This window comes from Ornithodoros turicata, chromosome 8 (assembly GCF_037126465.1).
Source record: "Ornithodoros turicata isolate Travis chromosome 8, ASM3712646v1, whole genome shotgun sequence".
Classification (NCBI taxonomy): Eukaryota; Metazoa; Arthropoda; class Arachnida; order Ixodida; family Argasidae; genus Ornithodoros; species Ornithodoros turicata.
Genome location: NC_088208.1, coordinates 18,928,267 through 18,941,206, shown reverse-complemented (window position 1 = coordinate 18,941,206; position 12,940 = coordinate 18,928,267). Strand labels below are relative to the sequence as shown.

At 45.5% G+C, this 12,940-nt stretch overlaps 1 protein-coding gene across 1 annotated transcript in view; it reads left to right on the top strand.

The window, feature by feature from the left end:
• Nucleotides 1–11,906: 11,906 nt before the first annotated feature.
• LOC135366026 (corticotropin-releasing factor receptor 1-like) overlaps nt 11,907–12,940 on the top strand; it is a 248,136-nt gene continuing 247,102 nt past the window's right edge. Inside the window, exon 1 of the mRNA XM_064598679.1 lies at nt 11,907–12,105. Coding sequence (XP_064454749.1) covers nt 12,000–12,105 — 106 coding nt within the window. The 5' untranslated portion in view covers nt 11,907–11,999. The remainder of the gene's footprint in view (nt 12,106–12,940) is intronic.

Genomic DNA, 12,940 nt, shown 5'->3' with positions numbered 1-12,940 from the left:
ACGAAAACACTGCGGTTAGCATCAAAACAAGTCTTCAATTTGGCAAATAGACTTTGGCTGTGAGCTCCTTAGGAGCCATTACGTTTGATGGAAATAAAAAGAGAGCATTTATGGGAGCACCGGTGCATTGAAGAGGTACGCGAGGTATTGGGCGTAAAATTTACTTTTGAGACCTTCAATTTAATGTAATTGGTAACCATAAAATAATAATTGATAATATAGAAAACAAATAAAAATTCATAAGAATCAAAGTAAATTGCATTAATTAATGTATATCTACCGAACTAATGAATTCATTATTAGCTGGAATTAAACTAATTATAATGATTTATTTCCTTTATCCTCCCATCAAACCCTAACGCCAAAGCGCTACGTAAAATTTCTTGCGTGAAGCCAAAGTGTAGCCATAGTGTACACAGAGCGTAACTATACATAGATGATTGGGAAGTATAAATGCTACGTCATAAAAAGACATAAGTTGGGTTTGCCGAAAGGACTTCTGCCGGACCGCCCTTCGCATTAAGTGTCATTGGCTTGCAGGTCATCATCGAATCATCGAGCGCGGAACGCCAGTTTCATGAAGTTGGCTTACCCTCCACAACGTCTACTTTGTGGCAGAGCACGCTTTACAGGATCGGGGCGCCTCTGCACCACTTCGCGAGGAAACTAACAGGCAAAAATGGGAAAAGTTTAGCAAGTGGATAAGATAAGTATTTAATGAGACTGAAACATTCAAATAATTCATTCAAGTACACGCGATGTTTTTTTTTAGTAAATAAATTATTTGAATGTTTCAGTCTCATTAAATACCGGTCTTGTATTACTGTGTTGGAGGAAAATTTAATATAACGTGGTAATGCATACAAGTGTGAATAGGACAATTAGTACAGCAAACAAACAGCAATACATACATACAGCAATACATACAGAAAACTCCACAACTACAAAGAACACAAGTCAGTAAAATCAGACTATATACAGTTCATTACACGCAACATCTCCGCAAGCGACATGCAACAACAAGACAGCAGAATATTTACAACAAAACCTCTCACACAAAAGGAATAGAGAATGTACAGCAGCAAGGTATTGACCCAACAATGTGTAATAAAACCGCAACAGAACATGCAACAGCAAGCCTGAAAATATATACAGCGACACCAACAAAAGGAAAGTACATTATGTACAACATTAAGGCATAAGCTAGCCCAAGTATGCGCAAACCCGCAACAGAAAGATCAGGTAATTACTACAAAATAAGGATTATAAACAACATCTTATGAATTACAATATGTACAGTTAAGGAGGAGCGCCTTCCACGATGGCACATCCATCAACGACACGAACGGAGGGATGCGAACACCACAGCCGCTCGAAGGTGGTCTTGCCCAACGCAAACAAGTCCCGCTGCAGGGTGTTGACGAGGTTAATGCGCAATATTACTTCGTTCAAACCAATCCCACCGTGTCGCGCGACAAGTTCTTATTTCCGTGGAAATTTCCAAGGAATTCTTGCGGGGTAGATAGCCGCCCGTTGCAGAGGGAGCGGGTTAGGGAGGGGTGAGACCGCGACCTGAAGGTCAGGTCTCACCTGAAAGTCGCTTCTCGGCAGATAACGGATGTAGTAGTTCTTCTGTACGCTTGAGCGATCTGAAATCGAGGCGCGCGCGCGTAACGTCCATTCGCCTCGTGTCACGTGGTACACTTTCTGATTTTCACATTTCGCATTTTTTCGCGCGTTCTTTCTTACAAAAAGAAAAAAAAGAAAGAAAAGAATACAAGAAACTGCGCGCAACTCGTACGACGTAGGAAACAATTGCGATGGATGTTTCTCGACTCGCTCTACAACATCCCAGTTCCTAACTGTGGCGACATCCGTCTCGAAAGTCGGCCGAAAACTCAGGGAAAACCTGAGACGGCACAGCCGATGGCGCACTCAAAGCCTCACCACGTAGCACATCTGAAGGCCAACCACTGTACAGAGCGATATCTTTATCACTCTCGATTCGTGGAAAGCGCTGTGCGTACGCCTTTTTGTGACAATCCACATTTCTGCATAAGTGTCACAAAAAGGCGTACGTCTCCCGCTTTCAACAGATCAGGGGAGAGAATGATGCCATTCGGGATGATGGTTGGTTACACTCTTAAAAATGAACTTCACCACATAGCACGCTCCTAGCCAACTATCATCTCGAATGATATCGTTATCAGCCATGATTTGTTGAAAACGGGAGGCGTACGCCTTTTTGTGACACTTATGCTGTTCATAATTGTCACAAAAAAGGCGTACGCCTCCCGTTTTCAACAAATCAGGGCTGATAACGATATCATTCGAGATTATGGTTGGTTAGGAGCGTGCTAAGCGGTGAAGTTCATTTCTAAGAGTGTAGGAGCGTGCTATGCGGTAAAGTTCATTTTCATAATTAAGTTCATTTCATGCAGCGCCCTGGGATCCGGGACATCGTGGAAAATCACCGACTTGATCTCCCGCTGAAAGGACTTTTCAGTAGTGCACAAACCCTGCTCTTCAGGTTGCGAACAAGAAGCGCTTTCACCAAATCACAATTATTCAAAATTGGCTCTCTAGACAACGCAAACTGCCTACATTGTCAGCAAATTGAAACTATCGAGCACATCCCACTGCATTGCTGTGCATATGCTGCGGTGCGGGAGAAATACAATGGCCATTGCAGGAACTGAACGGTGGATGATCTCCTACATCACAGGGGGAGGCTCTTTCACGGAAAGACATTCCAAAATTCGCAGCCTCGTCTGCTTTCTCCCGGAATCTGGCCTAACTCAAAGGCTATGAGTACTGCTCGGACTTCTCATCAACTCTGTCAGTGACTGTCCTAGATCGTAACTTTCGGCCGTCATGATTCCTTCATCTGTTAGCACATCATCTCATCTCACCTCATCTCATCATCTCATCTCATCCTGGCTACAGTCGTGACGCAGCCCACATTCGTGAGGCCAACAACGGCAAGCCGGTTTTCGTCACCGTCACCACCACCACCACCACCACCACCACCACCACCACCACCTCATTTTCATCCTCTATCCTCCATCCGTCTTCTTTTTTATTCCTTTTTTTGCAATAGTCGTGACGACGCCCACTTCTGTGTGGCAAACAACGGCGAGCCGGTCCTGCCATTACCCCCACCCCCTCTTTTTTAAGAGTGCAGGATTCGAACTCACCACCTCCCAGTATTCAGCACGGCAACTTCATAATTTGGCTAATTAATTGCGCCTAATCGCTTAATCAGCCACCATGAAAAAAAAAAAAAATACAAGCGATTACAACGCGCGACTCCTCACATGGTTCAGTTTTCCGACGCTTATGACGCAGCGTGTTTTTTATAGACTCGGGTGCACGTTAGCTTGGGCACCCTGTATAAAAAACAAACAAACATAAACACAGAAGCATTAAAAGCATACAATAGATATGCATTGAACATAACAACAACAACATAACATCAAGCATAAAATAAAATCAATAAACGAAACAACACACATAAAAATAAACATGATCAAACTAATCATGGAAACATAACAAACATTAAGAAATAAACACAAAAACACATACATAAAAACAAAAAGCACACATAATAAACTTATCCCTCTTCCATTGCGCGTTTTTCGCTCCCAGTGATTGTTACCAGAATGAGCGTAATTTTAAAGTAACGTTCAAGAGGCAAAAAGGTCCATATTTATCTTCATATTATTATACACGACATTCTCGGGTAAACATGAACAAGCCCCGGCCACAACTTCCGGTGCCACGAAGAATGCCGCTCGTTCTCATGACCCGGAACCAACCGCCATGCAGAATTATATCTTTCGCTTTCCTGATTCGTTGAAAGCGGGAAGCGTACGTGCGCTTTTTTTTGTGTCACTTTGAGTTGCCAGAAAAAAAAAAAAAAAACGTATACGACCCTCGCTCTCTTCAAATAAGACGCGATAACTGCATCAATCGGCACAGTGGTTGGCGTAGAGCGTGTTTGCTGTAAAACCGGATGTCGTTTTGGCACCAACCAGGAAGCGCTGAAAGCGGCATGTATTGACATCGACCAGCGGGAGGAACATGCAAAAAAGCGGGCACCCCCCCCTCCCCCGTACTCTAAACCACAGTAAAGGTTCTCGGTGACAGCGCACACAAAGTATATTTAGAAATGTCAGTGATCGATATATCCTACACGCAACAATTAGGAGGCGAGGATAATTCAGCCACCACACCGGGGAATTTACGGATAATTGGAAAGTGTCGCAGAATATGTCTAACGGTGCACAGGCAACAATGTTTCACCAGTCCGGCATTGACTTTCATTAATGGAGTTCCGACACGGGAAGTTCACTTTCAAATCTTGCATGTCGTAGTGGTAATGAGATTGGGAAAAAAGCTCAACGTGTAGGTGTATGCTGAATCAAATTAAACCGAACTCCGTTAAATAAGGTCGTTGTTTCGCTCAATCAAGCTGATGATGATGACGATGATGATGATGATGAAAGGGAGATAAACGGAAGCCGGCTATTCCGTCGCAGTTGTAGCTCTGCGCCGCATGCTAACAAGATGTACAATGGGCTCATTATCGGAGTAGCAGAATTCGTCCTGTGACGAATTGAGTTTCTCCCTCTCTTTAAAAAAACGGAACATCACCACCATGCAGCACGCTCTCAGCCAATCACCGTCCCAAATGACGTCGTTCTGCTCCCTGACTGGTTAAAAACGGGAGGCGGTTTTTTGGAACACTTAAGAAGTTACCCGCCCCGAATGCATCGAAGAAAATATATCAAGGCATTCGAAGCACGTCTCGTATATGAGGTCATGAGGGACGTACGCCCGAAATGAAGTCACACGTATCTATCAATATATCAATATATCACTGGTCAACCCACCTGGTGACCAGCCACTCTTATCCCGAGGACAGATACACGTCCTGGTCACCAAATGAGGAAGAAGGATGGGGACTAGCCAGACGTAAGGAGGAGAGCCGTTTATTAGTGGTCAGCGCGACCGACTCTGGGCTGTTAACTGTAAGAAGGTCCTTAGAAGTCGGCCCAGGACGCACATTCCCCCAGGGCGTGAGTCGTGACGTTGCCCACATACGTGAGGCCGACAACGGCAAGCCCTATCACCACCACCACCACCACCACCACCGTAAGAAGGTCAACTTCGAATTGCCGAGCGCTTGGCGCGCGCGGTTGCGATGAGGATGAGGCCAGTCGCTTTGCGTCGGCGTCGTCTTCACGACATATCAATCAACATACTAAATGAACAGCTATCCAGCTCCAAGGCAGACATAAACCTACTTTTACCGACAGAGCACCGCATAAACGACTTAAGAATATGTTCTTTGTCCTCGACCGCGACGTACTTCGGCATGTGAGGAGACTCCGGTTTCCCAATTATATGAAGCGGCCGACCCCTACACTCTTAAAAATGAACTTCACCACATAGCACGCTCCTAGCCAACCATCACCCCGAATGACAACGTTCTCGCCCTAGATTTGTTGAAAACGGGAGGAGGAGCCTATTTTGGCCATTATGCACGGCACAAAATAGGCTCCTCCTCCCGTTTTCAACAAATCAGGGGCGAGAACGTTGTCATTCGGGATGGTGGTTGGCTAGGAGCGTGCTATGTGGTGAAGTTCATTTTTAAGAGTGTATCCGTATACCCGTACAGCGACATTCCTCAGGATATACCCTACACTCTAAAAATCGAACTTCACCGCATAGCACGCTGTGCGCCAACCATTGCCGCGAATGATAGGGTTATCGCTTTTGATTCGAGGAGAGAGGGGTGCGTATGCCTTTTTGTGGCAGTTTGGATATATGAAAATTGCCACAACAAGGCGTACGCCCCTCTCTCTCCTCGAATCAGAAGCGGTAACCCCATCATTCGTTGCAACGGTTGGCGTACAGCGTGCAATGCGGTGAAGCTCTGTTTTTAGAGTGTATAGGCACAGTGCCTTATGAAGTCGGACCAAGACGTACGGTCACCTCCTCCTCTGCGGAGCGCGGCCCAGTAATAAAAGAGATAAACGATAAAGGAAGAGCTATGAAGTGCAAGCTTGTCAATGGGGTGTAACCCAGTTTGAAGGAAGAATGAGGATATTAAAAAAATAACAATAAACGAATACTAATAGTTGATCTTGAACGTAAAAAATAAATAAATAACGATACTTTTCTTGTGTCACGTTTTTCTAGCTGAAGGAAATGTTATCTATTCTTCTAATGCGACTTCCTTATCATGTTTTAGGAACCCTTATCGATCTAACACCCTTTGATCCACGTACTACACTCTTAGAAATGAGCTTCACCGCATAGCACGCTCCTAGCCAACCATAATTTCGAATGATATCGTCATCTGGATGATATGCTGTTCACAAGTGTCACAAAAAAGGCGTACGCCTCCCATTTTCAACAGAATGGGCAGATAACGATATCATTCGAGATGATGGTTGGCTATAAGAGCGTGCTATACGGTGAAGTTCACTTCTAAGAGTGTAGCCAACCGTCATCTCGAATGATATCGTTATCTGCCCTGATTTGTTGAAAACACGAAGCGCACGCCGTTTCTTTTTTTCTTTTTTTTTTTGTAACACTTATGCTCTTCATAATTGTCGCAAAAAAAATGTACTGCCCCGTTTTCAACAAAGGCTGTGCAGTTCATTTTTGTAAGAGCGCAAAACTCTCTGAGCACACAACTGCTACCGCCAATGACGAGGTGGGCGTAACCTGAACTACACGAGTTCCAATAACGCTACGCCCTTGTTAGCGTCGTCCCCGGCGACTGTTATTTGGTGTTACGGCGCAATAAATGCTAAAAATAGGACTTCGTCCAGCAATAGTCGGACGATGTTCTGCAGGTCCAGTCCATATATTTTTACCCGCCGCTTACTGAAAGAAGCAGACACACAAGAACGGAAGCAGACGACAGCCTTCCGGCGACGAGAACGAAACGGGAAATATACGCGGCACGTATGTCGAATCATCGTGGATAATTGACTTTTACTACTCTTACGCTGCGTCTGCACCCTATCAGAATGACTCAACAGCTCTCTCAGTCAGCGAATAGACCTTTTTACAAAAGCATGCGCCCCCTGTGGCACGCAAGGACTCATGGGAATTTATAGCGTGTTAGAGTATTACGAGACGGGCAGAGGCGGAAGTAGTAGAAGAAGAACAACATTCCCGGTGTAAGCAGCAGCAGCGACAGTCGGGGTAATCCATAACCGAAGCAGACGACGGAGTAGTGTCGCTCAAAGTTCCCATGCTGCTTTGCGCCACGCGCATCTTTGTAAAATCGTCTTGAGTTTGAGTTTGATTGTAGTTTGATGAAAAATCGTCTATTAGAAGCCTTCTCATTCGGTTCGTTGCCGAGACCTGCTGGCTCCTGTTGGCTTCTATGAAGTATTACCCTGTAATTACATGTTGTGGTAAAAGTTAAGTTCTGGTAAAGCCGACGTTTACCTGACACATGTCGCACTGCTCTTTAATACAGTGTAACAGCAGTGTAGATAAGGGTGCGACAATGCATGGTATGGTAGGTGAAATGGTTGGTTTGGAGTAGGTGGTCTATAAACTTTAATAACTTCTCTGTAACGTATGTATAGAAAGAAAATAGGTGTAACGAATGACATTTTGTCTGTGTCTGTACGTAAGATAGGGTCGTGTGGAAGGGCACCAGTCGCCATAATTAGAGGAGAATCGATTGTATAGGAAATGTCTTGCTTATGACTTACTTCTGTCCTCGAAGAAGAGCAAGCTACACTCTTAGAAATGAACTTCACCGCATAGCACGCTCCTAGCCAGGTCTCCCAAGGTCGCCATTTTCCCATGTATTTGTTCCTATCCCGATGCGTGCAATGCCGGAGGCCGCCCTTAGATACCCCATTGTTACCAGACGTTGGCTTGCGTTTGAAATAGCGCGCTAAAGATCCAGTTGAAGCACAATCCAAGACAGGCCAAGTCACCGAAGGAGAAATGGACGACTGCGCCTGGTACGACAGGTACGCTATGTGATGCACGCAGCCGTGCACTAGATCCTTCCGATCGCTCAACACGTTCAAAAACGGGACCGAAAAGTGAAACACGACACAGAAAGTTGTTATACGCGTTTTATTTGGACATATAAAGACTAGATTCATTCGCAGAAACAACAAAAACACTTTGCCGCTAAACTTAGCGCGCTGAAGTGATCCGGAACGGCAACAGTGGGGTATCTAGTGGCGGCCTTCTTCGTTGCACGCTTTTCCGAGGTGAGTTTGGGGGACCTGCTCCTAGCCAACCATAATCTCGAATGATATCGTTATCTGCCATGATTTGTTGAAAACGGGAGGCGTACGCCTTTTTTGTGGCAGCTATAAACAGCATAAGTGTCACAAAAAGAAGGCGTACGCCTCTCGTTTTTAACAAATCAGGGCAGATAACGATATCATTCGAGATGATGGTTGGCTAAGAGCGTGCTATGCGGTGAAGTTCATTTTTAAGAGTGTAGTTTACGGTTGAGCAAGGGTCGTGACATGTGAGCGTATACATTGACGTGGTTCCTTCTTAGTGCGTGTGTGTCTTCGCATTTGTCCATGCACAAGGACGAATTCGCGCAACCAACGTGTTATTATTCGTGAGCTAGTTTCCGTCTGACCTTTCCCTCCTCCTCCTTTTTATTTCAAAATAAACATATATCCCTCTCCCCGTCTGGCAGCACTCAAACGCTACGCGGGGCTGTTTCATATGCTAAAACTCAGAGTTATGCAGAGCGAAGCTTCACGTTTTCTGTGCAGATAAAATGGCATAAACCCAGGCAGGCTCCGATGGCAGGTTCGCGAATTCCAGATGTCCACCGTACCGTATTCATGTAGAACTGGTAGAACTAAATACACAAAGTAAAATGAAGAAAGGCCATGGCCAAAATAGGCAATACTCGAGCATAAGGCGTACCATTTTCATATACATTCCAAGTCAAATCAAACATAAAGTACATGTCGCCGCGCCGATATAAAGAAAATATGCTGGTTCGAGGGTGGTACTGGTGATTGGTGATACACTGTTAAAACGGAACTTCACCACATAGCACGCTCCTAGCCAACCATCATACCGAATGATATCATTCTCTGTCATGATTTGTTCAAAACAGGGGGGAGGCGCCTATCTGGGACAAGATAATCTGTCCCAGATAGGCGCCTCCTCCCATTTTCAACAAATCAATGCACAGAATTATATCATTCGGAATGATGGTTGGCTAGGAGCGTGCTATGTGGTGAAGTTCTGTTTTAACAGTGTACGGTTCAGGGATATTAGCAAGATCAGCAAAGATAACCCGCACTTTGTTCCGAGGTGCGCTTTCTGAAATAACACAGTTGCTACAGTCGTCCCTTGAGACTCGAGGCTCTCAGTATCCTATAGGATAACCACTCGAGGCTAATCACTCTCTTATAAGAGAGTCATTAGCCTTGTTATATAACATGCACCAAGCGCTCTGGAACAGCTGACAGCGCTCGAATGGCCAATGTCTTCATTGTTTCCTTTTCTACCTCACTCTCTCTCTCTCTCTCTCTCGCTCTCTCTCAGTGTAACTATTGAACTAAACTATACTTGCACACGAACCCTGCACTGCCCCCCCCCCCCCCCCCACTCACTTGTCTGCTCTCTAAACCGAAACCGCCAAGGTACTGCAGGCCATTGCACACGGTCCGGCTTCCGTGAGACGCATGAAGGCACATAATAGGTGACCTGTACTTTCTAAAAATCATGGGAAATAAGGGTCGACTTCCGTGTCTACGTTAGCAGACGACGCACGCTATGGGGGCTGGAGGAGGTTGATGTTCCTGGCCCTAAAGACATCTTTAGAAAGCAGTAAAGTGCGACTGTCAGAACCTGACCAATAGACAGTGTTTTTCTGTGTGTGTGTGTACATAAACAAATAGAGATACGATGATGAGATGCGGCTGATGCCGGCCAGCAGGCTGGGCGCTGCCCCAGTGCCACTTGTACGTGATGAGAGATGATGATGGATATGATACAGGGTCCGGTAATCAAAGCAGGGTGGAGAGGCCTGTTGATGACAGGAAGTCCCAAAGGTGACGCAGACCTTGGCGTGTATGAGCTGGACTGGACCATGGGCCCAGCACCTTGCCTATGGTAAATGGGCGATGATCGATCGCATGCAGTTCGTGCTGCAAGGTCGCACGCTCCCGCTGGTAGTCCGGGCAGTTCATACGTAGGTGTTGCAACGGTAAGCACGTACGTAATGTAACATTGAGTATAACGGCTGCAACAAGCAAACTTCAAGCGCATGTCACGTGTGTAGGCAGCGATTTTCAGTTGCAGATGAAGATAAAAAACGTGTTAAAATCAAAATGTCAAAAGTTTGTTTTTGTTATTGTGGGTTTCATATTCGTCCATACATTCATATGTAGGAGAAGTACGCAGCATTACCGTCGCTTTGCCAATACCTGGCATTTTAGTCCGGAAGGGAATAACCAGCCCTTCACAACAGCGCAGTAGCCACCCATACTGCTTCAGAAGCTACTGGGAAACCAATTTTAAACACGCAGCGATCACAAAGCACCTTGCCTATCGGAACATGTGAGGTGCTTGACACAGAAGCACCTTCATTTTCGCAGGAACTTCTGGTGACCTATTGCGCACGCTTTCTTTACGAAACCAGGCTGCTTTGAAGGTCTCCATAATGTCCTATGTCCAACTCTCTTTTCTACTTTAGTTGCGGGACAGCCACCGAACCTACTTACTTCGCACCCTGATCTTTTTGTCATAATTATCTACAGCTATAGCCGTGACGATGCTCACAGTCGATGTGAGCCACCCTTCCCATATCGAACACCATTGCGGAATGAACCCAAGACAAGGAGTATAGACAAACTGTACAGACACTTGTCTCTGGTATATTTCACAGTCATGTACCAGCTTGTCATCACCATTTCGAGTTTGTCGAACACCACCCCCAAAGACGTATGACTATAAACCGGAGAAGAAAGTAGCCTCGTTGAGCGTTATTCGTTATGCCAGCATTCCGTACACTCTTAGAAATGAACTTCACCGCATAGCACGCTCCTAGCCAACCATAATCTCGAATGATATCGTTATCTGTCCTGATTTGCTGAAAACGGGAGGCGTACGCCATTTTTGTGACAATTATGAACCGCATAAGTGTCACAAAAAAGGCGTACGCCTACCGTTTTGAACAAATCAGGGCACATAGCGATATCATTTGATTTGATTGTTGGCTAGGAGCGTGCTATGCGGTGAAGTTCATTTTTTAGAGTGTACCTGTGGGGCAAGCTAAACGAACCTTACACTGTTAAAACAGAGCTTCACCACATAGCACGCTCCTAGCCAACCATCATACCGAGTGATATCATTCTGTGTCATGATTTGTTCAAAAGAGGGGGGAGGCGCCTATCTGGGACAAGATAATCTGTCCCAGATAGGCGCCTCCTCCAATTTTCAACAAATCAATGCACAGAATGATAGCATTCAGAATAATGGTTGGCTCGGAGCGTGCTATGTGGTGAAGTTCTGTTTTAACAGTGTACCTAACCCAACCCAACCCAACCTAACCTAACCTGAACTAACCCCGTACTCAGGAGGAAGGTCCGATACGGGAATTGTTCTTTTCCGCTCACACAGTTGCGGGACCAACAAAGGCAAGCTACCTCCAACATCACCACCACTATCACCGCAAGCGTACTGGCGCAAATTGTACCGTACTCAAACGTTTGCTCTCGACCAATGAGAACGAACCGGCAGCGCAGCGATACACCTTCCTTTTAACCGGCCGCGACGACGTTGATCGGATCTGGCCCGGTGGCGCCTCTCGTCGGGCACGCCTGCGAGTCTCAAGTTGCTCGCTCAGAGCGCAGTTTGGGTTCGGGCTTCGTCGGGTGTTGTTTCGCGGGACGCGTCCACTGGGAGCTGCGAAAGTTTGCTTTCGGTTATTCGGCCTGCGAAAGAGGTGTTCATCGGGTGTCTGTGGCATGCTTGACGCCTTGGAAGTGAACGTGACAGCCGTGCATGTGGGATTGACCGACGAGGAGAGGTGCCGAGAACTTTACAAAGATGACCACAGGCTCCACAACTCAGGTAAAGCACAACTAAATTTATTTGGTTGGTTGGCAAAGGTAAAGCGCGCTCCTACCTTTCGTCAGGGGGAGCTACGTACAGCGGTCACTCGCGCATTTGTTCTTCGTATAACTTCTACTTGAGTTGGGCTTCGTACCGTTTTATACGGGATGTTACGGTGCCCTGACGTTTCTTACTTTCAAGTTCGGAATTGATTGCGCTTTGAGGCGGGATGTGCACGAAGCTAGTATTTGTATAGTGAAGTATTTGTAGTGAATACAATAGTTTTGTACAATACTACAGTACTAAATTTGTAGTGTAGCCAATACAATGAAGTATACTGGAAGTATTCGATTGAACAATACCCTACACTGAAAAGACAAAATAGAGGAAAATGTATAGTTATTCCCCCTGTTTTTTTTTTAAACAGGGTCTTTTTTGTGGCAGTTAACATAACTGTATTGGTGTCACACAAAGGCGTGCGATGTAAGTCATCAAATCGTCGTCGATCCCAGTTTCATTCGCACTGTCGGCGTCGGACGTAGAACCTTGATTATGTCGTGTCGTCTGCTCGTGCTGTTCTCAATCGAATTGTTTCTATTTCTCACTCTCTCTCCTGCTTATATGTGTTAGGCTTTGATCCCACCTACGCGTCATTTGTTCTCTAATCTAGATTTCTTTATCTGAGACTTCCAAGTGTTTTTTTTTTTTTTTTTGCAGTCATTGCATTTCCCCTGTGTTCAAATGTCAGAGTACACTCTTAAAAATGAACTTCACCGCATAGCCCGCTCCTAGCCAACCATCATCTCGAATGATATCGTTATCTCAAATGAAAACGGGAGGCGTACGCCTTTTT